Raw genomic sequence first — 26793 nt, forward strand, 5'->3', positions numbered from 1 at the left:
TGTGTTCTTTGTATCTGATATCAAATGTTCTCCCTGTTTGTCCTATGTATGTGCCTTCACAAGTGTTACACTGTAGCTGATATATACCAGCTTTCTGGTATATGTCTGTTTTTTTGTCAGTTTTGGGGTGTATTTTTGTATAGAATTGTCTGTTGTGTATGCCATGTTTATTCCCTGTCTTTTGAAAATGTTGGTGATTTTATGGGTGAGTTCGTGTTTGTATGTCATTTCATCTTTTTCTGATTATCCTGTGTAGTTGTTATGAGACTGCTTGTTTGTGTTTGGTTCTGTTGTGTTGTTGCCTGTGGTTTGGAGATTTCTGCTTTTAATTTACTTTTATTTTTGTTGTTTAGCTTTGTGACGGTGTTATTATTGTAACGATTATTTTGTGCTATCTACATTATTATGTTCACTTCTTTTTGGTAGCTTTCTTTGGTGAGTGGTTCTGTGCTGAGTCTATGGAGCATGTGTCGAAGTGCTGCTTGCTTTTGTGCATGTGGATAGTTCGAGGATTGGGGAATGATAATGTCCGTTGCTGTGGGTTTATGTTAAATTTCAAACATATGCTTATTGTTTTGTTTTTTGATTGTTATGGCTGGCTCTCAGCACTATGCGACTTAACTTCTGAGTTCATCAGTCGCCTAGAACTTAGAACTAATTAAACCTAACCAACCTAAGGACATCACACACATCCATGCCCGAGGCAGGATTCGAACCTGCGACCGTAGCGGTCGCTCGGCTCCAGACTGTAGCGCCTAGAACCGCACTTGATTGTTATGTCCAGAAAGTTAATTTGGTTGTTCTGTTCTAGTTCAGTTGTGAATTTTATATTTTTATGTATCTTGTTGATGTCAGTACGTTGTTTTTCAATTTTTGTTTGTGGTTCATCTGTTAAGCAAAGGGTGTCATCCATATACCTGAACCAATATAATATGTTGTATTCTTTTGCTACTATTTTTGTGAAGATGACCTGTTCAATGTGGTTTACAAAAAATATTTGCTAAGGCTCCTGAAACTGGGGAGCCCATTGGTAATCCATCTTCTTGTAAATAAAATTCATTAGTGAATTGGAAGTAATTTTGTTCTGTTATGTACTTTATTAGTGTGCATATTTCCTTGTTCATCAGGGAGTTGACCATAAGTTTTCAGGTTCTTATCTATAGTTTATACTGTTTCTGGTACTGGTATGTTGGAATGCATGTTTTCTATATCAAATACATTTGATTCGGAGGCGGTGGTGTTACGGTGTGGTCGTGTTTTTCATGGAGGGAGCTTGCAATCCTTGTTGTTTTGCGTTACACTATCACAGCACAGGCCTACATCGATGTTTTAAGCACCTTTCTTGCTTCCCGTTGTTGAAGAGGGTATGGCGATTGCATCTTTCGACACCATCGAGCAAGTGTTCATAATGCACGGCCTGTGGCGGAGTGGTTACACGACAATAACTTCCCAGTAGTGGTCTGGCCTGCACAGAGTACTGACCTGAATCCTATAGAACACCTTTGGGATATTTTGGAACGCCGACTTCGTGCCAGGCCTCACCAACCGACATCGATCCCTCTCCTCAGTGCAGCACTCCGTGAAGAATGAGCTGCCATTCCCCAAGAAACCATTGTCTTGTGACAGCCAGAGCGAGAGCACCAGCAGCAGCGAGTACTGTTTGTATAAAGCGTTTTTGTACTTATTTGCTGCGCTTAGCTTTTAAATAGTTTTTCTGGGAAAACCTAGCGTAGTTTTCGCGTCTCGTATTTCAGTGAGTGTTTCTTGATTATCAGAGTAGCTCATCAGAAGATTATCTTGGGAATTTGTCACCGTATAGGGTAGGGTAAACATAGTCATGTGTAGGGACTGTGGTTGTTGTGAGCGGACGCAAGGAGAATTGGCCACTCTTCGGGGGCAGGTGGAGGCTTTGTCTGTTAGGCTCATCGAGCTCGAGGCGCAGGCGTCGGCTCGTAGTGGCGTTGGGGCAACTGTGGTGAGACCTATGCCTACTTCGGTGGCCTTGGAATCACATGGAACCCCTGATGTCGCTGCGTCTTCCGGCAGTGAGCATCTTACCGGTCAGCCATCACTCCAGGGTGAATGGCGGACAGTGGTGGGCTCGCGCGTGCCTGGCCGAAAGGCGAAGGTGGGATCTGGCCGCGTGGCAGCTGCCTTACCCCTTTCCAACAGGTACGGGGTGCTTCCTAGTGGTGATGACATCGTTTCCGAGCCACCACAGGATGCCTCGCCTGTTGGGCCAGTGGCCGATTCTCCGGCAAGGTCCCGACAGTCACAGAGGGCGGGCCTATTAGTTATAGGGAGCTCCAACGTTAGGCGGGTTATGGAGCCCCTCAGGAAAATAGCGGGTGGGTCGGGGAAGAATGCCAATGTGCACTCGGTGTGCTTGCCGGGGGGTCTCGTCCGTAATGTGGAGGAGGCCCTTCCGGCAGCTATTGAACGCACTGGGTGTGACCGGCTGCAGATAGTAGCACATGTCGGAACGAATGACGCCTGCCGCTTGGGTTCTGAGGCCATCCTTGGTTCCTTCCGGCGGCTGGCTGATTTGGTGAAGACAACCAGCATCGCACGCGGAGTGCAAGCTGAGCTTAATATCTGCAGCATAGTGCCCAGAGTCGATCGCGGTCCTCTGGTTTGGAGCCGTGTGGAGGGTCTAAACCAGAGGCTCATACGACTCTGTGACTATAATGGTTGCAAATTCATCGACCTCCGTTATTGGGTGGAGAACTGTAGGGCCCCCCTAGACAGGTCAGGCGTGCACTACACACCGGAAGCAGCTACTAGGGTAGCAGAGTACGTGTGGCGTGCACACGGGGGTTTTTTAGGTTAGAGGGACCCCCCCCCCCCTTGGGCGAAACGATAAAATACCTGACGGCTTACCAGAGAGGACATTATCATCGTTGATAAAGAACGTCCGTCCTCAGAGACCAAAAACAGGAAAAGTTAACGTAATATTGGTAAACTGCAGGAGTATCCAGAGCAAGGTTCCTGAATTAGTATCTCTTATTGAAGGAAATAGTGCGCATATAGTATTAGGAACGGAAAGTTGGTTAAAACCGGAAGTGAACAGTAACGAAATCCTAGACATAGAATGGAATATATACCGCAAGGATAGGATAAACGCCAATGGTGGAGGAGTATTTATAGCAGTAAAGAATTCAATAATATCCAGTGAAGTTATTAACGAATGCGAATGTGAAATAATCTGGGTTAAGCTAAGTATCAAAGGTGGGTCAGATATGATAGTCGGATGCTTCTATAGACCACCTGCATCAGCAACCGTAGTAGTTGAGCGCCTCAGAGAGAACCTGCAGAACGTCGTGAAGAAGTTTCGTGATCATACTATTGTAATAGGGGGAGACTTCAATCTACCAGGTATAGAATGGGATAGTCACACAATCAGAACTGGAGCCAGGGACAGAGACTCTTGTGACATTATCCTGACTGCCTTGTCCGAGAATTACTTCGAGCAGATAGTTAGAGAACCAACTCGTGAAGCTAACGTTTTAGACCTCATAGCAACAAATAGACCGGAACTTTTCGACTCCGTGAATGTAGAAGAGGGTATCAGTGATCATAAGTCAGTGGTTGCATCAATGACTACAAGTGTAATAAGAAATGCCAAGAAAGGAAGGAAAATATATTTGCTTAACAAGAGTGATAGGGCACAAATCGCAGAATATCTGAGTGACCACCATCAAACGTTCATTTCTGAGGAAGAGGATGTGGAACAAAAATGGAAAAAATTCAGAAACATCGTCCAGTACGCCTTAGATAAGTTCGTACCGACTAAGGTCCAAAGCGAGGGGAAAGATCCACCGTGGTATAACAATCATGTACGAAAGGTACTACGGAAACAAAGAAAGCTTCATCATAGGTTTAAGAGTAGTCGAATCATAGCTGATAAGGAAAAGCTGAACGAAGCGAAAAAGAGCGTAAAGAGAGCAATGAGAGAAGCATTCAACGAATTCGAACATAAAACATTGGCAAACAATCTAAACAAGAACCCTAAAAAGTTTTGGTCATATGTAAAATCGGTAAGCGGATCTAAATCCCCTATTCAGTCACTCGTTGACCACGATGGCACCGAAACAGAGGACGACCGAAGAAAGGCAGAAATACTGAATTCAGTGTTCCGAAACTGTTTCACTGCGGAAAATCGTAACACGGTCCCTGACTTCAGCCGTCGCACGGACGCCAAAATGGAAAATATTGAAATAAACGATATCGGAATTGAAAAACAACTGCTATCACTTAGTAGCGGAAAAGCATCCGGACCAGACGAGATACCCTTAAGATTCTACAGTGATTATGCTAAAGAACTTGCCCCCTTTCTATCAGCAATTTATCGTAGATCGCTGGAAGAACGTAAAGTACCTAGCGACTGGAAGAAAGCGCAGGTCGTTCCCATTTTCAAGAAGGGTCATAAATCAGATGCGAATAATTATAGGCCTATTTCGCTTACGTCAATCTGTTGTAGAATAATGGAACATGTTTTGTGTTCTCGTATTATGACGTTCTTAGATAATACAAATCTCCTTCATCATAACCAACATGGATTCCGCAAACAGAGATCATGTGAAACTCAGCTCGCCCTATTTGCCCAAGAAATTCACAGTGCCGTAGACACTGGCGAGCAGATTAATGCCGTATTCCTGGACTTCAGGAAGGCATTTGATACGGTTCCGCACTTACGTTTAGTGAAAAAAATACGAGCTTACGGAATATCGGACCAGGTTTGTGATTGGATTCAGGATTTCCTAGAAGAAAGAACACAACATGTCATTCTTAACGGTTCAAAATCTGCAGATGTAGAGGTAATTTCGGGAGTACCGCAAGGAAGCGTGATAGAACCTTTATTGTTTACAATATACATAAATGACTTAGTTGACAACATCGGTAGCTCCGTGAGGCTATTTGCAGATGACACGGTTGTCTACAAGAAAGTAGCAACATCAGAAGACTCGTACGTACTCCAGGAAGACCTGCAGAGGATTAATGCATGGTGCGACAGCTGGCAGCTTTCCCTAAACGTAGATAAATGTAATATAATGCGCATACATAGGGGCAGAAATCCATTCCAGTACGATTATGCCGTAGGTGGTAAATCATTGGAAGCGGTAACGACCGTAAAATACTTAGGAGTTACTATCCGGAGCGATCTGAAGTGGAATGATCACATAAAACAAATAGTGGGAAAAGCAGGCGCCAGGTTGAGATTCATAGGAAGAATTCTAAGAAAATGTGACTCATCGACGAAAGAAGTAGCTTACAAAACGCTTGTTCGTCCGATTCTTGAGTATTGCTCATCAGTATGGGACCCTTACCAGGTTGGATTAATAGAAGAGATAGACATGATCCAGCGAAAAGCAGCGCGATTCGTCATGGGGACATTTAGTCAGCGCGAGAGCGTTACGGAGATGCTGAACAAGCTCCAGTGGCGGACACTTCAAGAAAGGCGTTACGCAATACGGAGAGGTTTATTATCGAAATTACGAGAGAGCACATTCCGGGAAGAGATGGGCAACATATTACTACCGCCCACATATATCTCGCGTAATGATCACAACGAAAAGATCCGAGAAATTAGCGCAAATACGGAGACTTACAAGCAGTCGTTCTTCCCACGCACAATTCGTGAATGGTACAGGGAAGGGGGGATCAGATAGCGCCACACACCGTAAGGTGGCTCGCGGAGTATAGATGTAGATGTAGACGTAGACACCTGATTGAACGTATGCCTGCGAGAGAGGAAGCCGTCATCAAGGCTGAGGGTGGGCCAATACCATATTGAATTCCAGCATTACCGATGGAGGGCGCCACGAACTTGTAAGTCATTTTCAGCCAGGTGTCCGGATACTTTTGATCACATAGTGTATGTGCGCCGTGCACCCAACTGTTTGAGTGTACATTTTACAGTTACATTTCTATCGTTATGAAACAGAAGTGAAAGAATAGGCTACTATGTATGCTACTCCGCTCAAATAGTTCTATGAAGGCCGTTAAACTTTATGAATCATCATCGACGTTCAGATCACCGTAAATAGTACGAAATGCCTTCATTTCATCAGAAAATGGGGACAGATTTGGAATTTTGCTCATGGCATTGTGAAATATTGCTTGGTACTGAGAAATGGATAAAACTGTAGCGTCAGCTTCCTACATCATTAGATAACTTCTTTGCAAGAATATACACTCCTGGAAATTGAAAAAAGAACACATTGACACCGGTGTGTCAGACCCACCATACTTGCTCCGGACACTGCGAGAGGGCTGTACAAGCAATGATCACACGCACGGCACAGCGGACACACCAGGAACCGCGGTGTTGGCCGTCGAATGGCGCTAGCTGCGCAGCATTTGTGCACCGCCGCCGTCAGTGTCAGCCACTTTGCCGTGGCATACGGAGCTCCATCGCAGTCTTTAACACTGGTAGCATGCCGCGACAGCGTGGACGTGAACCGTATGTGCAGTTGACGGACTTTGAGCGAGGGCGTATAGTGGGCATGCGGGAGGCCGGGTGGACGTACCGCCGAATTGCTCAACACGTGGGGCGTGAGGTCTCCACAGTACATCGATGTTGTCGCCAGTGGTCGGCGGAAGGTGCACGTGCCCGTCGACCTGGCACCGGACCGCAGCGACGCACGGATGCACGCCAAGACCATAGGATCCTACGCAGTGCCGTAGGAGACCGCACCGCCACTTCCCAGCAAATTAGGGACACTGTTGCTCCTGGGGTATCGGCGAGGACCATTCGCAACCGTCTCCATGAAGCTGGGCTACGGTCCCGCACACCGTTAGGCCGTCTTCCGCTCACGCCCCAACATCGTGCAGCCCGCCTCCAGTGGTGTCGCGACAGGCGTGAATGGAGGGACGAATGGAGACGTGTCGTCTTCAGCGATGAGAGTCGCTTCTGCCTTGGTGCCAATGATGGTCGTATGCGTGTTTGGCGCCGTGCAGGTGAGCGCCACAATCAGGACTGCATACAACCGAGGCACACAGGGCCAACACCCGGCATCATGGTGTGGGGAGCGATCTCCTACACTGGCCGTGCACCACTGGTGATCGTCGAGGGGACACTGAATAGTGCACGGTACATCCAAACCGTCATCGAACCCATCGTTCTACCATTCCTAGACCGGCAATGGAACTTGCTGTTCCAACAGGACAATGCACGTCCGCATGTATCCCGTGCCACCCAACGTGCTCTAGAAGGTGTAAGTCAACTACCCTGGCCAGCAAGATCTCCGGATCTGTCCCCCATTGAGCATGTTTGGGACTGGATGAAGCGTCGTCTCACGCGGTCTGCACGTCCAGCACGAACGCTGGTCCAACTGAGGCGCCAGGTGGAAATGGCATGGCAAGCCGTTCCACAGGACTACATCCAGCATCTCTACGATCGTCTCCATGGGAGAATAGCAGCCTGCATTGCTGCGAAAGGTGGATATACACTGTACTAGTGCCGACATTGTGCATGCTCTGTTGCCTGTGTCTATGTGCCTGTGGTTCTGTCAGTGTGATCATGTGATGTATCTGACCCCAGGAATGTGTCAATAAAGTTTCCCCTTCCTGGGACAATGAATTCACGGTGTTCTTATTTCAATTTCCAGGAGTGTATAAACAAAAGGGCATTGTACATGTAGCGCCGAACCAAATGACATTTCGCTGTTTTGAACAGACTAACATTGTTTTAGTGGGAGAATGGAAGCTGTAATTTCCATCAGTCCATCCCAGTTTTGGTTGTCCATGGTTTCCATAAATTATTAAATGTCCGGATGGTTCCTACGATAATGTCACATACAGCTACCTCTCCCGTCCTTGTCAAACCAGACCTGTAAGTGTGCAAATGCCTGTATATATGAATAAAATTTTCTTTTCTTCGCGTTACCGCGGGATGTGCAACATCCTTGCAAAAGTGCTACACGGATAAACAAAACCATTACTAGAACTTACTTATTAGGAATTTAGATAACCGTTGTTTTACCTGCTTACCGAATACACTGCTTGACAAAAAAATGTGAAGCACACGGTGGAGGAGGAGGGGGGGGGGAGAGCAAATGAAACTTAACGGGTTGAGAGGGCATGTGGCGCCAATGCAGTGATTTACAAAGATCTTCGCAATATGAGCCATTCATTAGTCGACATTGCACCTCCTCTGGCCTGTCTGAATGCACTGATTTGTTGGGAAGGGGTCATAAAGCCGTCGTATCTTCTTCTGAGACTAGCTGGTTCACAACTGTTGTAACTGTTCCTCGATATCCTGAATACTAACAGCGAAGAGCTTATGTCCGACACACGCTGTATCGGGAACAGACCTCAAAAATGGTTCAAATGGCTCTGAGCACTACGGGACTTAACGTCTGAGGTCATTAGTCCCCTAGAACTTAGAACTACTTAAACCTAACTAATCTAAGGACAGTACACACATCCATGCCCGAGGCAGGATTCGAACCTGCGACCGTAGCGGTCGCGCGGTTCCAGACTGAAGCCGCGAGAATCGCTCGGCCACAGCGGCTGGTTGGAACAGATCTAGGGATCTTGTTGGCCAAGGAACTACCTCAACATCAGCCAGTTCATAAAGATACGTGTAATGTTTTGTGGAGCATTGTCCTGTTGAAAAATTGCGACACTGTATTATGTCCGATTGCTCCCCCAACCATAGCGCCAGGACTAACACTACTATGCCTCTCGCCAGGTCGCGGCCATACTCGCTGGCGACGATCATCCAGCGTTGTGCCTAACGGTGATTCATTACTGGATACAATGGGACGCCATTTATCCGCAGTCCACGCTTCCCTGCCACAACACCACTCCAGGAGCAGCCGTTTGTGTTGCGGTGTTAACGGGAACCTACGTATGGGACGGTAATTCCTTAGTCCAGCCGCTGCTATTACCTGACTATTGGTGTGGAATGACACAGAATGTCGTAGGGAGTGCATTATTTGTTCTCGGAAGGCAGGTGCAGATGTGAAGGGGGATTACAATATGCCTGGTGTACAATGAGGAGATCCTTCGTTGTTGTGGTCAGACGAGGTCGACCAGAACCTTGACTACGACTATGTCTGCCCTCACGTTTCCATGCAGTCCAACTTCACGGGCCACTGTCACATCGCAATACCCCATACGTATGGATACTACACGATTCGACCAGCCGGTCAGCAGATTCTTTCTCCCATTGTATATCCTATCGAATATTAAAACTTAAGAAACTGCAAAAAGGTAAAAAAAAAAGTAGGAGTTTAAGGAGATGAGACCTGGATAAACTGAAAGAACCAGAGGTTGTAGAGTTTTAGAGAGAGCATTTGGAAACGACTGACAAATGCAGGTGAAAGAAATACAGTAGAAGAAGAATGGGTAGCTTTGAGAGATGAAATAGTGAAGGCAGCAGAGGATCAAGTGGGTAAAAAGAGGAGAGCTAGTAGAAATCCTTGGGTAACAGAAGAGATATTGTATTTAATCGATGAAAGGAGAAAATATAAAAATGCAGTAAATGAAGCAGGGAAAAGGAATACAAACGTCTCAAAAATGAGGTCGATAGGAAGTGAAAAATGGCTAAGCAAGGATGGCTAGAGGACTGATGTAAGGACGTAGAGGCATATATCACTAGGGGTAAGATAGATACTAGATCCAGGAAAATTAAAGAGACCTTTGGAGAAAAGAGAACCTCCTGTATGAATATCAAAAGCTCAGATGGAGGACCAGTCCTAAGCAAAGAAGGGAAAGCAGAGATGTGGAAGAGGTATGTAGAGGGTCTATACGAGGCCGATGTATATGAGGGCAATATTACGGAAATTGAAGCGGACATAGATGAAGATGAAATGGGAGATATGATACTGCGTGAAGAATTTGACATAGCACTGAAAGACCTAAGTCAAGAAAAGGTCCCGCGAGTAGACAACATTCCATCAGAACTACTGATAGCCTTGGGAGAGCCAGCCATGACAAAATTCTACCATCTGGTGAGGCGAAATAATCTCAGACTTCAAGAGGAATATAATAATTCCAATCCCAAAGAAAGCAGGTGTCCAGAGATGTGAGAATTATGGAACTGTCAGTTTAATAAGCCATGGCTGCAAAATACTAACACGAATTCTTTTCAGACGAATGGAAAAACTGGTAGAAGTCGACCTCGGGGAAGATCAGTTTGAATTCCATACAAATGTTGGAACACGCGAGGCAGTACTGACCCTACGACTTATCTTAGAACGTAGATTAAGGAAAGGCAAACCTACGTTTCTAGCATTTGTAGACTTAGAAAAAGATTTTGACAATGTTGAGTGGAATACTCTCTTTCAAATTCTGAAGATGACACTGGTCAAATACAGCAAGCGAAAGGCCATTTACAATTTGTACAGAAAGCAGATGGCATTTACAACAGTCGAGTAGCACGAAAGGGAAGCAGTGGTTGAGGAGGGAGTGAGACAGGATTGTAGCTTATCTCCGATGTTATTCAGTCTGTATATTGAGTAAGCAGTAAAGGAAACAAAAGAAAAAATTGGAGTAGGAATTAAAATCTATGGTGAAGAAATAAAATCTTTTAGGTTTCGACATTGTGATTCTGTCAGAGACAACAAAGGATCTGGAAGAGCAGTTGAATGAAATAGACACTGCCTTCAAAGGAGGATGTAAGATGAACGTCAACAAAAGGAAAACGAGGATAATGGAATGTAGCCGAATTAAATCAAGGGATGCTGAGAGAATTAGATTAGGGAATTAGACACTTAAAGTGGTAGATGAGTTTTGCTGTATGGGAAGCAAAATAACTGATGATGGTCCAAGTAGAGAGGCTATAAAATGTAGAGTGTCGATGGCAAGGAAAGAGTTTCTGAAGAAGAGAAATTTGTTGACATCGAGTATAGTTTGAAGTGTGAGGAAGTCCTTTCTGAAGTACTTGTATGGAGTGTAGCTATGTATGGCTGTGAAATATGGACGATAAATAGTTTAGACAACAAGATACTAGAAGCTTTCGAAAAGCGGTACTACAGAAGAATGCTGAAGATTAGATGGATAGATCACGTAACTAATAAGGAGGTACTGGATAGAGTTGGGGAGAAGAGAAATTTGTGGCACAACTTGATTAAAAGAAGGGTTCGGTTGGTAGGACACTCTGAGGCATCAAGGGATCACCAATTTGTTATTGGAGGGAAGCGTGGAGAGTAAAAATCGCAGAGGGAGACCAATGTATGAGTATACTAAGCAGATTCAGAAGGATGTAGGTTGCAGTAGGTACTGGGAGATGAAAAAGCTTGCACAAGATAGAGTAGCATGGAGATCTGCGTCAAACCAGTCTCTGGACTGATGGCCACAACAACCACAACATATACCCTACCTGGTCTGGTGACAACAATAACGCACTCTGGTTGCCTTTCTACCTGTCGCAGAGAACTGCACCTCTAATCGTTTACCTACCCGCTGGTGGTACATACGTGTACGAAGCTACAATGATAACCGCCCTTGTCTTCTCGGTGCTTCACTATTTATTGGTCAAGCAGTGTTCACCTGATGAAATTTCTCACCTATCGGGATACGGACTACCTACGTCCAGGTCGAGCGTCGACACAATTACTGTATGGTAGCCGCTTCGGATGCGGAGGAGGGTTCATAGCTACTGTCTCTTCTGAAGTCTCAGTCTCTTCTCCAGTTCTCAGTATCTGCACATTTACATATGCATTATCTACGTCTTTGTTTTGCTAAGAGATGCACTTTGTGTTGTATTGAACATCATCTGTCTGCAGTGGACCTGCAGATGTCTTTACTGATCTAAAAGGATTCTGAAATTGTTAATTGGTATGTAAAATCGACTTCCATCCTATCATCTATAATAGGATTACACCCTAAACCAAATTGTCATTGATTTATTACATGCCTTTTTGGGAAAACTGGCGTTAACGACTGAATGATCCGAATGAAAAACACTCCAGTAGTTAACATTCATTGTTACTTTACGGTCGTTTCATTACATTTCAACGAGAACTGAGTACAATGTAATCTACGTTCCCGAAAGGCGCGTGACGTGAAGTGGCGTGATGTCATATTTACACAGCGGTAGCTGCACGGGGCAGCCAGGGTGTGCATAATTACTGACATCGAAAAACGCCGCAGTCTTCGCGGACACACCGCCGTTTGTGTATACCTGACTCTGACTACTACACGAAAACGATCAATCGAATACACTGCAATCCTTTGTTCGTCGCTGAGGACTGATGTTAATATGACCGCCCTACTTGATGCAATAGTTTTGTTTTACGCTATTTTCATTTAAATATTCTAATTGTACGGTCTGAAGGTGCAGGAAGATGCTTCTAAAGTTTATAAAACGAAGGCAATAGCTATAGAGCACATTAATGTTCGAATCCGACGTTACTTGTCACTGGGACTACTTCGAGCCAGTTTTATTCTCCGTCGCTCAGACCACCCGGGTGGCGCACTCGCAGCAGTCGCATAGATGCTCTTCAGCCAAATTACGTCAGAAATGCTTACACAGGTTTTTACTGTAAGTTATTGTCTTGATATTCAGTCTGAAGGCTGATTTGACGCAGAACTCCACTGTAGTTTTGTCAATGGGAGCATATTATCCTTACATAACTAATGTACGTTGCATCCATTTGGAACTGCTGACTGTAGTCCACTCTTCTTCTCCCTCTACAGCTTTCAGCTCCTGCACTTCCTTCTATTACCATCCTGACGATTCCTTAGGATGTAGTCTGTCAGCTGTCCCATTTTTATTAGCCAACTTGTGGCATCATTCTCTTGTAACTCCATTTTCAAAGGCTCCTACTCTCTTCTTGTATGAACAACCTACTGGCCATATTTTACTTCTGTACGAGGCTACACTCAAGACAAATACTTACTAAGTATGCTGTTTAGGTTTTTATGTTGGTAACGCCACCAGACTGTGCTGTGGGCAGTCTGTGGCTGGTTGGCAATGTTGGAATATTCGCTATTGTAGTGTTGGGCAGTTGGATGTGAACAGCGCGTAGCGTTGTGCAGTTGGAGGTGAGCGGCCAGCAGTGGTGGATGTGGAGAGAGAGATGCCAGGGTTTTGAGAACGGACGATCTAGATGTGTCTCCGTCAGATAAAGGAAATTTGTAAAGATGGATGTCATGAGTTGATATATATATATATATATGATGACTTTTGAACACTATTGAGGTAAATACATTGTTTTTTCTCCAACAAAATTTTTCATTTGCTAACTATTACTATCAGTAGTTAGTGCCTTCAGTAGTTAGAATCTTTTATTTAGCTGGCAGTATTGGCGCTTGCTGTATTGCAGTAGTTCGAGTAGCGAAGATTTTTGTGAGGTAAGTGATTCATGAAAGGCTAGGTTATTGTTAATCAGGGCCATTCTTTTGTCGGGATTATTGAAAGTCAGATTGCGTTGCGCTAAAAATATTGTGTCAGTTTAGTGATGATGAGAATAAGTAAAGAGAGAAATGTCTGAGTACGTTCAGTTTTTCTCAGCTGTTTGAAAAACAAATAACGTAAGAGGTTTACCAGCACAGTAATACATAATTTCCCAAAGGAGATGTTTCAACTTTCAGAAAAGACTTCTGAACAATTAAGTTTGTATTCGGCGTTAAAAGATTTCTTTTTCCACAAATTCTTTCCTTACTGTTGCCAGTGCATATTTGATCTGTTCCTAAAGAAGCGTAGACGGTTATTGTATGGCGCTGGTGCGAAGATGTGAATGATAATACTGCTTCTGTCAGTTCCTTCAACGTTAGCTGATGTCAGCGTTGTAAAGGAGGTGTTATGTACAGATCGGTATGTGCGGCAGTGGGAGAGGGAAGGTGATATTGGGTTGGGAAATGTGACGGATAGCTTAGGGCCGGAACAAAAAGGAGCCAAGGTGGGTTTATGGTGTGCGGAAAAATGGTAGGGGTATTCAAGCCTCGATCTAAGGAACAGATAGGGGGGGCTAGGGGCATGGCTGGTAGGATGCGTAGATGTTTCGGGCAATACAGATTGTCTGGTACATAAGCATCGCAATTGGTAGATTAGTGTTAAACACGAGTAGAGACACTAAAGTCCGCGGAAATTCAAAATATAGTAGGAATAGCCCAAATGGCTCCAAGCTCGGAAGATGTGTAGAAAAATGTGCTAGCAGTGAGTAAACTGCCAATAAATGGCACGGCAGTGGCCTTTTTGCGTGTTATAAATGTCACTGTATCGCCAAGCTCAGACAGTGGAAACGCGGGGGCAAGTACAATCATGCCTCGTCAACGTCAATGGTCACATTTTAAGCATGTAAGTTTGAACAGGGCAGAATTATCGGACTCTGGAAAATGGTTTGTCGCACTGTGACATCTATTCTCGCACAGGACGTGCCGCTACAACGCTGATGAGTACGTGCAACCAGAACAGATGAGGATAGGCACAGACAGGCGTTTACAGGACCACACAGTGTCATCACAGCTTACGGTGACCGCCATCTACTCGTATCCCCACCTCGCAGGATCATCACCATCTTATCCGCACGTGTGTAACAAACCGTAGAGCTTGGCCCACAGTGTTGGCTTAACCCCAAAGAACTTCAGTTGGCTTGGAGCTGTCGGCGCCAATCGAACGACTACCACTGTCCAGAAAGCAGAAGTGCCTCAGACGGCACTGGAGCCGACAACTCCGTCACTGGTTTGCCGGGTGGCAAATGGGGCAGTCCTCTGATGCGTTCTGGTTCATGATGTCCTATATTTATTAGGCAACTTGACATGTCATATTTGAGCAGTAGAGCATGCAGCCACGTGTGATAATGAATGTGTATGCTTTATTCGAAGAACGAGATGTATCATTTCTTAGGTGTTGCGCACGTTCTCCTTCCACGTTTCCTAACCATCAAGTTTGGTGTATGGTTCTTAGGTAACTGGTTGGTCACGCCCATGCAACACCTACCGGTCGCGTTTTTTCATTCTCATTTCAGCCCTGTGGAAGGAAATTCGCCACGAGCACACCCAAGCCACCTCTGATTCAATGCCACACCGTTTACACATATTGAGTACTACATGCGAAACCTTAATACAACGTTGAATCCTCAGACTCGGCAGTCACGTACAGCACTACAGTGTTAATCAATTGTCTGTTGTTTGTTACATAAGGTTTACTTTAGTTATTTGAGTTCTTTTTGGAGTTTTGGTTTTCAGAAACTTTAGTGGAACGCTGAGAGTCTCAATATTTTTCTTACTACTCTGTTACGGCGTCATAATATTTTTATTGGGGCATATATTATCATTCAATTACTTATAACTGTTAATGGGCTAAAATCGCTCAACAGAGGGAAGCCAAGAGGATCTGATGGGATACTTATACGATTCTACATAGACCACGCAAAATAACTTGCATATTTTCTAATAGCAGTATACTGTAGGTATAGGCGACTTGTAGGTCGCTGTAAGACCGAAGTGTTCCTGCTGATTGGTAAAATACGCAAGTCATTCCGATTTTCAAGAAGCATCGTAGAACAGATACACACAACCATGGGATACAATGCTGAGATCACTCTTGATGCTCTCGTCGGGTATGCAGCTGGAGTTCGTCGTCCTGACGACAGCATATATCGACGGTTCAACTGGCCGCCATCTTCCGTTGAGATTGCAGGTGCACAGTCACGCCCTAACGGAGGTAACATTATTATTTTTTTCTTTATTGTATTTCAGTGCCTCATACGGGGACGGGCTGGCGGCTGCATAGGCGCCGCTCTTCAGCCGAGAGACAGTAAGTACATAACAGGGATGCATTTAAAATATAAAGGAGGAATCATGGCGAAACAGACATATAAAATGGGAAGCATAATGGAAGATAGCGTAAAAAGGGGGCGACTGTAAAAATGGTAACAAAGATTTAAAAACTGTACACAAAAAACCACACACTGAGACGATTAAAAGAAACACAAGACAAAGTACAGCCCGAGCATAAAAGTTGGGATGGGCGACGTAGCACGTAACAATCACTAACAGCAACATTATGTACAAGTCCAGCACACGATTAAAATCACAGCTCTTGATGTCACTGGAGAACAATATCAAACACAACACCGAAGTAGCACACTGACAATGATGAACAAACTGAGAGGATCTGCTGGAGTATGGAGACGAGGGAGAAGGGAAGAAAGGGGGGATGGGTGGAGCGAGAGGGGGGAGAGAGGGGAAGACGGGCGGAGGGCGCGACAAAGAGGGCTGGGGGGGGGGAAGAACAGGGGAACAAAACAGCGGAGGAGGGGGTGCAGAGACTCAAGGAGGGGGGGACAAAGCAGGAAGAACGGCTCTGGGAGAAGGAGGCTGGGGGGAAGGAGAGGGGAAGGAAACAGCTGAGGAGGGGGTGCACAGACTCAAGGGGGGGTAGAGGGAAGGAGGAAGAACGGCTCTGGGAGGATAAGGGGAGAGGAAAAGAGGGGGCCCTGGGGAGGGGCAGAACTAGGCCAGACTACAGTTGGTAGTAAGGGTAGATGTCGTGGTGAAGTTCATCATCTGTGAGAGGGAGGTGCTGGAAATTTCCCTGATGAAGGAGATTAAAGGTGTGGAGGTGGAAAGAGGGAGGGATACAGCGATAGAGGAGCAGCAATGGGCGTCGGGTAGAGAGGAAGGAGGACACCAGGGGGTGGGGGGGGATCAAGCCTGCGGACAGTGTAAAGGATGCGGATACGTTGGAGGAAACGGAGGAGGTGGGGAAAGGGGATGAGGTCATACAGGAGTCGTGTGGGGGACAGAAGGTGGATACAGAAGGCAAGGGGGAGTGCGTGGGGTTCTAGGTTTGGAAGATCCTATAAAATCCCCCCCGGAAATCCAGGCAACGCTGGCATAACAGAGGATAGGGCGAATGAGGGATTTGTAGGTGTGGAGAATGGTGGAAGGATGCAAGCCCCAAGTCCAGCCATACAGGAGTTTCAGGAGGTGGTGGTGGGAATGGTCTTTCCACTGGATGGTCAGAAGGTGAGGGGTCCAGGTGAGATGACGTTCGAGGGTGAGGCCAAGGTATTGGAAGGTGGGGGTGTGCTGGATGTGAGAGGTAACATTAGGTACAGTGGCACCTTTATACCCCGGGAACAGGCCACTGCATGTGAACGAGAAGCAGAAGTGGTGTCTCTGCAAAGTGAAGAATTGCAGCGGCGCCGGCGGTAGAAACTAACAAAAGCGTTGAATCGCAAATTAAGATGCAGACAGTCGAAAACCATACCGTTGTTGTTTATGTCTGACAAAACAGGATGCCACATCTTGCTTAAAGGCAAACCTTTATCTCTGTTAATAATGTCACTGGATAATCTTATTTCGATGGATTCTTAAGTGCACAATCCTAGTAATAGGGAGGCGTAGTAGTAATTTGCATATCATTAAATAACATATTGTGCCCTTTTTTAATGGAGAGAAAGCTGCCCACGTAAAAGAAATGAAGTGTTCTAGGACCATTCCTATTCACGGTATACACAAATGACCCACCAACTAACGTCGGAAGCCCTCCTAGGCTGTTTGCAAATGATGCTTTGGTACATAGAGAATTCGCAACGCTAGAAAGTTGTGGCAAAACACAGAAACATTTGCAGAGGATCGACGATTAGTGCAGGGCTTGACAATTGACCCACAACATAAACGATAATTTATTCCACACAAACAGGCGGAAGACCCATTACTATACAGTCACTAGACGAAGTCACATCCATTAAATATCTGAGAGTATGTGTACGGAGCGATATAAAGTGGGACTAACATATAAAACTAATCGCGGGTAAGACATATGGCACATTAATTGCAAGAATCCTCAGGAAGTGTAGTCCATCCACGAAGGAGGCACTTTACAGAAACCTCGTCCGGCCAGTACCTGAAGATTGCTCATCAGTATGGTATCCATACCACGTATAACTGATCGAGGAAATAGAGAAGATCCAAAGAAGAGCAGCGCGTTTCGTCACAGATTCGTTTAGTAAGCGCGAAAGCGTCACGGAAATGCTCATCCAGCTCCAGCGGCAGACCTTAAAAGAGAGAATTCGTGCATCACGGCGTAGACTGCTTGATGAATCAATAAATACATTGTTTCCACCTACGAACATTTCGCGGAAAGACCATGGAGATAAAATTAGAGAAATTCGTTTAATCACTGAGGCTTATCAACATACGTTTTTCCTGTGCACTATTCACGACTGGGACAGGAATGGAGTGAAGTGACAGTGATACACACAGTACCCTCCATCGAACACCATAAGATGGCCTGCAGAGTATAGATGTCGATGTTGCATTGTCAACAGAACTTCATGCTAAAGCCTTCTCAAGAAGAATAAAACTACATGGAATAGTTATTTTATTTATTTTTTTGTGGAAAGGTCCTATGGGACCAAACTGCTGAGGTCATCGGTCCCTAGGCTTACACACTACTTAATCTTACTTAAACTAACTTACATTGAGTACGACACACACACACCTTTGCCTGAGGACTCGAACCTCCGACGGGGGAGCCGCAGAAACCGTGGCAAGGCCCTTTGACCGGGCGGCTACGCCGCGAGGCATGGAGCTGCTAAATACTGTGATTTACGTGTTCTTTATTGTGTTCCTCGTTTGCAAATTTTTCCAATATCTATTTCTTATTTCGTATTAACGTCACAGTCTTTGATGGCCGAGCGGTTCTAGGCACTTCAGTCTGGAACCGCGCGACCGATACGGTCGCAGGTTCGAATCCTGCCTCGGGCATGGATGTGTGTGATGTCCTTAGGTTAGTTAGGTTTAAGTATTTCTAAGTTCTCGGGGACTGATGACCTCAGATGTTAAGTCCCATAGTGCTCTTTGAACCAGTCTTTGAATTCCTGAATTTCTTTCTACACTTCGCAGTTAATTTCCGAAATTATATAAACTGATGATGAAAAATGCTAATTGTTATTAGCACAATAATGATTTCTCTCTCCTTCCTCTTCCAGCGAATGATTTCTTTCTCCCTTTTAAATGAGCGGACACATATAATGAGTTACATTTGCAAGTCATCGTATACAGCAGAAACGTTTGCACGATGTGTGATAAACTTTCGGGCACAGTGTAAGCTGTTATGACATTTTTTGAAAGCTCGTTGTTCATTCCGATTCGGACTGACTCGCCAGCTTAATATCCGGATGTATACGTAGTTCGGGTAAGATTTTTATGTTGCTTGAACCTTAAACAATCCACAGACTATTGTTTATGAGAACTAAATTCTCATAAATTATTCAGCGGGACCATATCACACTTAATTGGCGCATGGCATGACAAATACGAAGAGCAGAAAAACATGTTATGTGCACATACTAAGTATTCGATGAACCAATATATAGGGTGATTCAGCTGGCACTACCGCCGGGTTTTATGCAACCCACAACGCCTTAAAATACCACTAACAAGATTTCCATTCTTTCGCGTACTATGTTTAAACTACTAGTCCTACAGAAAATGATCAAGACCTTTTCGTAGGAACTTTACACTACTGGCCATTAAAATTGCTACACCAAGAAGAAATGCAGATGATATACGGGTATTCATTGGACAAATATATTATAATAAAAATGACATGTGATTACATTTTCACGCAATTTAGGTGCATAGATTCTGAGAAATCAGTACCCAGAACAACCATCTCTGTCCGTAATAACGGCCTTGATACGCCTGGGCATTGAGTCAAAAAGAGCTTGGATGGCGTGTACAGGTACAGCTGCCCGTGCAGCTTCAACGCGATACCATATTTTATCAAGAGTAGTGACTGGCGTATTGTGACGAGCCAGTTGCTCGGCCACCATTGACCAGACGTTTTCAGTTGGTGAGAGATCTAGAGAATGTGCTGGCCAGGGCAGCAGTCGAACAGTTTCTATACCCAGAAAGGCCCGTACAGGACCTGCAACATGCGGTCGTGCATTATCCTGCTGAAATGTAGGGTTTCGCAGGGATCGAATGAAGGGTAGAGCCACGGGTGGTAACACATCTGAAATGTAGCGTCCACTGTTAAAAGTGCCGTCAATGCGAACAAGAGGTGACCCAGGGGAAGCTGAATCATTCTGTGTATTGTGATAAGAGCTTCCACATCTCGATGGAACAAATTCATCGCCATTAAGAAGTATTTTACATCAATTTCTAGATAAACACCTCATTCAGAATTCCCCAAGCGTTGTGGCCTTTAACTTTATGTACCCACTACGCTCCTACAAATTCTCTAGTATCATCTACGTGCATTTCATTTCTTTGTCAATCCGGTGTATCTGTTGGAATCCAGCAAAGAAGTTCCTTGGTCAATCTGCGATCCGTTTCCCTGTTACGTGCTCCGGTTACCTCCATTTCACCTTCATTATACCCATAACTACATCTTCTACTCTAGTCTGCTCCCTAATTGATTAATCTGTTTATCTGTCTCTCCAAATACTCATAGTTCCCAGCATAGTTCTTTCCATAACGACGCGCTACGAAGGAATTATACAAATGGAACAGAAATAGATAGATATGATGTACACGTACAGACAAACAAATGATTACAGTTTCAGAGAAATTGGATGATTTTTTCGAGAGAAGGTGCTTTACAAATCGAGCAAGTCAATAACGTGTTGATACACATCTAGCCCTTATGCAAGCTGTTTTTCGGCTTGGCATTGATTGATAGAGTTTTGGATGTCCTCCTGAGGGATGTCGTGGCAAATCTGTCCAATTGGCACGTTAGATCATCAAAATCCAGAACTGGTTGGAAAGCCTTGCCAATAACGCTCCAAATGTTCTCAACTGGAGAGAGAGCCGGCAACCTTGCTGGCCAAGGTACGGTTCGGCAGGCACGAAGAAAAGCAGGAGAAATTCTCGCCATGTGGGGGCGGGCATTATCTTGCTGAAATGTAAGCCCAGGAAGGCTTGCCATCAAGGGCAACAAAACGGGACGTAGAGTATCATCGACGTACCACTCTTCTGAAAGAGTATCGCGGATGACAACCAAAGGGGTTCTCCTATGAGAAGATATGACACCCCAGACCACCTTTCGCAGTTTCGAGCCGTATGGCGGGCGACAATCAGTTTGGTACCCCACCACAGTTCGGGGCGTCTCCTGACACGTCTTCACTGGTCATCTGGGCTCAGTTAGAAGTAGGGATCACCACTGAAGACATTTATACTCCAGTCAATGAGATTACAGACCGAAGACATGTCTGGAGGCGCCCCAGACAGACGTGACATTCCAATCTGACTGCCACCCGCCGTACGGCACGACAACCAGGAGTGAAGGTCTGGGGTGCCATTTCATATCACGATACACCTACTGAACAGTGATACGTCGACGATATTCTACGTCCCTTTTTGTTGCCATTGATGACAAGCCTTCCTGGGCTTACATTTCAGCAAGATAATGCCCGCCCACACACGGCGTGAGTTTCTCCTGCTTTTCTTCGTGGTTGTCAAACCTCGCATTGGCCAGCATTATTGCCGGACCTCTCCGCAATTGAGAACAGTTGGAGCATTATTGGTAGGATCCTCCAACCAGCTCTGGATTTTGACAATCAAACGTGCCAGTGGGCAGAATTTGGGAGGATATCCCTGAGGAGGACTCTGTCAATCACTGCCAAGCCGAATAACTACCTGCATAAGGGCCAGTGACGGACCAACGCGTTATTGTCTTGTTCAGTATTTTTTAAGGTCTTTCTCTTGAACAAATTATGCATTTTCTTCTGAAACTGAAATCATTTATTTGTTTTTACGTGTACATCACATCCACCGATTTCCGTCCCATTCGGATAATTCCTTCGTGTTAAGAGGAATTCAGAACACACTGATGTTCGTCTAGCTGTCCATCGTCTGCAGTGTAGCTAATATTTTTGTTCAGTTTGTAATCTGAAAAATTTATGGGAGAGTAGTAGAATATTTCGTAAACAGCGACACAGATGTATCTGCGAATACAGATTCATAGTCACACAGTAGATGAGTTTTGCTATTTAGGGAGCAAAATAACTGATAATGGACGAAGTAGAGGGGATATAAAATGTAGACGGCAATGTAGACTGGCTAGAAAAGCATTTGTGAAGAAGAGAAATTTGGTAACATCGTTTATAGATATAAATGTCAGGAAGTCTTTGCAGAAAGTATTTGTATGCAGTGTAGCCATGTATGGATGTGAAACATGGATGATAAATAGTTTAGACAAGAAGAGAATAGAGGCTTTCCAAATGTGGTGCTACAGAAGAATGCAGAAGATAATATGGATAGACCGCGTATCCAGTGAGCAGTACTGAATAGAATTGGGGAGAAGAGGAATTTGTGGCACAACTTGACTAGAAGAAGGGATCGGTTGGTAGGACCTGTTCTGAGGCATCGATGGATCACCAGTTTAGTATTGGATGGCAGCGTGGAAGGTAAAAATCGTAGAGGAAGACCAAGAGATGATCCACTAAGCAGATTCAGAAGGATCTAGGATGTAGTAGTTACTTGGAGATGAAGAAGCTTGCATAGGATAGAGTAGCATGGACTAAAGACTGCAACAACAACAACAGAGGCATTACAACGTCAAAACCACAAATATTGAAGACCACAAACTATTCAAGGAATATGAGTTGTACTACAGACGACAGACAACAAACAATATATATGTGCCAATTTTACCATCGGAGAGTAGCACTTGAAACCTACTTCCTCAATTTCTGTTTTCCTTTACGGTTTTTACCCTCTGAAGCTCCCTCTGCTACCAAGGAAGTTATTTCCCGATGTCTTTTAACAGATGTTCTATGATCCTGTCTCTCTTCTTCTCAGTGTTTTCCACATATTCATTTCCTCATCGCTTCTGCGGAGACTCTCCTCATTCCCTACCTTATCAGTCCACTTAATTATGAATAGTCTTCTTCTGCACCACATCTCATATGCTTCGATTTTCTTGTGTTCCAGTTTTTCGGCAGTCCATGTTTCACTATCATACAATGCTGTGCTCCAAATGTACTTCTCAGACATTTATTCCTCAAATTAAGGCCTATGTTTGATACTAGTAGACTTCTCTTGGCCAGTAATGCCTTTTTGCCATTGCTAGTCTGCTTTTGATGTCCACCTTGCTCCGTTCATCATTGGTCACTTTGTTGCAAAGGTAACAGAATTCCTTAATTTCGACTTCTTCGTGATCGCTAATTCTGATATTAAGTTTCTCGTTGTTCTCATTTCTGATACTTCTCATTACTTTCGTATTTCTTCGATATACTCTCAGTCCATATTCCGTGCTCATTAGACTGTTCATTGTATGCAACAGATCCTGTAACACTTCTCCAATCGCAATGTCATCGGCAAATCTTATCATTGATATCCTTTCACCTCGAATTTTAATCCCACTATTGAACCTTTCTTTTATTTCTGTCACTGCTCCTTCGATGTGCAGATTGCACAATAGATGCAAAAGACTACATCCCTATCTTACACTCTTTTTAATCCGAGCACTTGGTTCTTGGTCTTCCAGTCTCATTGTTCCCTATTGGTTCTTGTACATCTCTATATATAAAAAGCAATGTCCTGACTGACTGAGTCACTCACTGACTCATCATCGATCCGCCCCAACCGCTAAAGATGGACACTTGTAATTTGGAGAGGGTATTGATCTTATACTGTTGATATCGTTTAAGAGGAGATTTTTAGAAATTACACCGCTAGGATAGTGGATGAGACTCCTTTTGCCGTCTCTATTAAAGCAATTTTGAAGGAAGACCTACGAAAATTGGTATTTGGTTTCTCGTCAGAAATAAAGAAATACAAGTCAGTGGTTTTGGAAATTTTGAGTGATAGTTCTTTTTTAAAAAATAATTAACAATTATTAAAGAACCATTAAAGCATTTTTAGAGCTACGTCCATGAAAACTAGTATCTGAATTCTCGGTTGGGAGTAAAAAAGGCTCATTTCAGTGATTTTGGAAATTTGACCTCTTAAAGGAGTGAAATGGAGGATGAAACTTTTATGAAATTATTCCATTATGAAAGCACTTTCAAAGCCAAATCTATGAAACATGTGTTTGACTTCCTACGAAATTTGTATTTGACTTCTCTGTTAAAAATTAAAAAACATATGTTTTGCACTGTTTCTGGAAACTCAACCCCTGAGGGGGTGAAACAGTGGACGAAAATTTTAAGAAAATATTTCGTTACATTAAAAAAAAAATTTAAAGCTAAATCTATGAAATCTGGTATTCACTTTTCGGTTAGATGCAAAGGAATATGTGTTAGAGGATGAAAATTTCTGTGGAAATACCACCACAAAAATGCAAAAGGCATAATTAAACAAAGCTGGAAGACTCCTGCTACCAAAACCGCTTTTTGATCAGAAGGACATTTGGAAAAGACCACGCTTCTAAGGTCTTAACGAGAGTGAAAAGCTTACAGGATATTTAAATTTGTGAACAAAGTAAAAAATTCGATTAAAAATAAAAAAGGAATGTGTGCAGACTACGCAGTCTACTCGAGCGAAGCAGCGAGCACTTGTATAGCATTGAATATTACCCATCTTTCCTTGTAGCATATCCCTATTTTTTTCAGGATTTCGAACATCTTTCACCACTTGACATTGCCGAACGCTTTTCCCAGGCGACAAGTCGTCGCAACGTGTCTTTATTTTTCTTCGGTCTTTGTTGCACTATCAATCGCAAGGTCAGAGCTTCCTCTGTGGTGCCTTTACCTTTTTCAATTCTTAACTGACAAACATCTAACAGATCCTGAGTTTTCTTTTTTAGACGGCTATACGAACATCAGTGGGGACTAAACGACAAGAATGGCATCTGTCCGGTCTCTACCACTAACGCGGTCAAATCCAGATTAGCATGCCGATCCCGTGAAGACGCGGGATAAGGGCTACCGTGCATGAATGGCACCTATTAGACGGAGGGGGGGGGGGGGGGGGTCCGACAGACGATCATCAGGAAAGAAGTACATGGCTCGTGTTGTCTGTAGTTCAACCATGCCTAGACGGTCAATACCGCGGTTCGATTGCGTTCGCATTTTTTCTTTGTGCCAGGAAGGGCTCTCAACAAGAGTGTCCAGGCGTCTCGGAGTGAACCAAAGCGATGTTGTTAGGACATGAAGGAGACACAGAGAGATAGGAACTGTCGAAGACATGCCTCGCTTATGCCGCCCAAGGGCTACTACTGCAGTGGATGACTGCTACCTACGGATTATGGCTCGGAGGAACCCTGAAAGCAACGCCACCATATTCAGTAATGCTTTTCGTGCAGCCACAGGACGTCGTGATACGACTCAAACTGCGTGCAACAGGGTGCATGACGTGCAACTTCACTCCCAACGTCCATGGCGAGCTCCATCTTTGCAACCACGACACCATGCAGTGCGGTACAGATGGGCTCAGCAACATGCCGAATTGACCGCTCAGGATTGCCATCACGTTCTCTTCACCGATGAGTGTTGCATATGCCTTCAACCAGACAACCTCGGAGACATGTTTGGAAGCAACCCGGTCAGGCTGAACGCCTTATACACACTGTCCAGCGAGTGCAGCAAGTTGGAGGTTGCCTGCTGTTTTGGGTTGGCTTTATGTGGGGCCGACGTATGCCGCTGATGGTCATGGTAGGCGTCGTAACGGCTGTACGATACGTGAATGACATATCGGCAGCATATTGGCGAGGCCTTCGTTTTCATGGACAACAATTCGCGCCCCCATCGTGCACATCTTGTGCATGACTTCCTTCATCAGGATAACGACAACGCTCGACCAGAGTGGCCAGCATGTTCTCCAGACATGAACCTTATCGAATTTGCCTGGGATAGACTCGAAAGGGCTGTTTATGGACGACGTGACCACGAACGACTCTGAGAGATCTACACCGAATCGCCGTTGAGGAATGGGACAATCTGGACCAACAGTGCCTTGATGAAGTTGTGGATAGTATGCCACGACGAATACAGGCATGCATCAGTGCAAGAGGACGTGCTACTGTGTATCAGAGGTTCCGGTGTGTATATCAATCTGGACCACCACCTCTGAAGGTCTCGCTGTAAGGTGGTACAATATGCAATGTGTGGTTTTCATGAGCAATAAAAATGGCTGAAACGCTGTTTAGTTGATGACTGTTCCAATTTTCTGTTCAGGTTCCGGAACTCTCGGAACCGAGGTGATGCAAAACTGTTTTGGTGTGTGTATTCGGTACTTGTGCGCGCGCGGCAGCTGCCTGATGTGAGCGGTACGCACCTCTCGAGTGGGTGCCTGGTGCGGTAGGTGAGGTGCACGCAGCCCTGAACCGTCGTGTGCTGCAGCACCTCCAGCAGGTAGCGCCGGTACAGCCCGCCCATCGTCGCCCACCTCTGCACTGCGCCGCCTTCCGGTACGGCCGAGCGCTCGCGCGTGCGGCTGCGGTGTTTAAACTGTGGCTTCTGTCGATTCCGCCAGCGAGCGTGTTTTCCCCACGGTAAACGAAACGGGCGCGGATCCGTTGCAATGTTTCGTGATTTTATCACGGTATCCGTCGTACAGTCACATCGTGAATTAATTATAAGGAACACAGCGTTCGATCCACGATTTACACGCAGCTAGAGTTAGTTTTCCTTTGAATACCTGCCACAATAATCACGGTAATAAACCTGTGGCCAAATTCTTCAATTTTTATTCTCACTTATTAATTACGGCACGAGATAAATATTAACATTGATGTAATAACTAAAAATCTAATTTTGCAGCATCCTTGTCAATCGCAATGTTTGTAATCTAAGTCCCTCATAAGAACATAGAATGAGGAACAGCGACTGGTCGAACTCTTGTATAAATACGAGGGCTGTTCAACAAAGAATGATCATAATTTTTTATGGTCATAATTTCTCTCGCTAAAATAATATTCTGTTAGCTTCATGTGCAACA

General features: G+C 44.7%; 1 protein-coding gene across 1 annotated transcript in view; it reads right to left on the minus strand.

Annotated features, from left to right (window-relative positions):
- The window catches only part of LOC126108113 (uncharacterized), a 197234-nt gene extending 171002 nt beyond the window's left edge, over nt 1-26232 (minus strand). Inside the window, exon 1 of the mRNA XM_049913384.1 lies at nt 26131-26232. Coding sequence (XP_049769341.1) covers nt 26131-26231 — 101 coding nt within the window. The 5' untranslated portion in view covers nt 26232. The remainder of the gene's footprint in view (nt 1-26130) is intronic.
- Between the last annotated feature and the right edge of the window lie 561 nt (nt 26233-26793).

This window comes from Schistocerca cancellata, chromosome 1, assembly GCF_023864275.1.
Source record: "Schistocerca cancellata isolate TAMUIC-IGC-003103 chromosome 1, iqSchCanc2.1, whole genome shotgun sequence".
Classification (NCBI taxonomy): domain Eukaryota; kingdom Metazoa; phylum Arthropoda; class Insecta; order Orthoptera; family Acrididae; genus Schistocerca; species Schistocerca cancellata.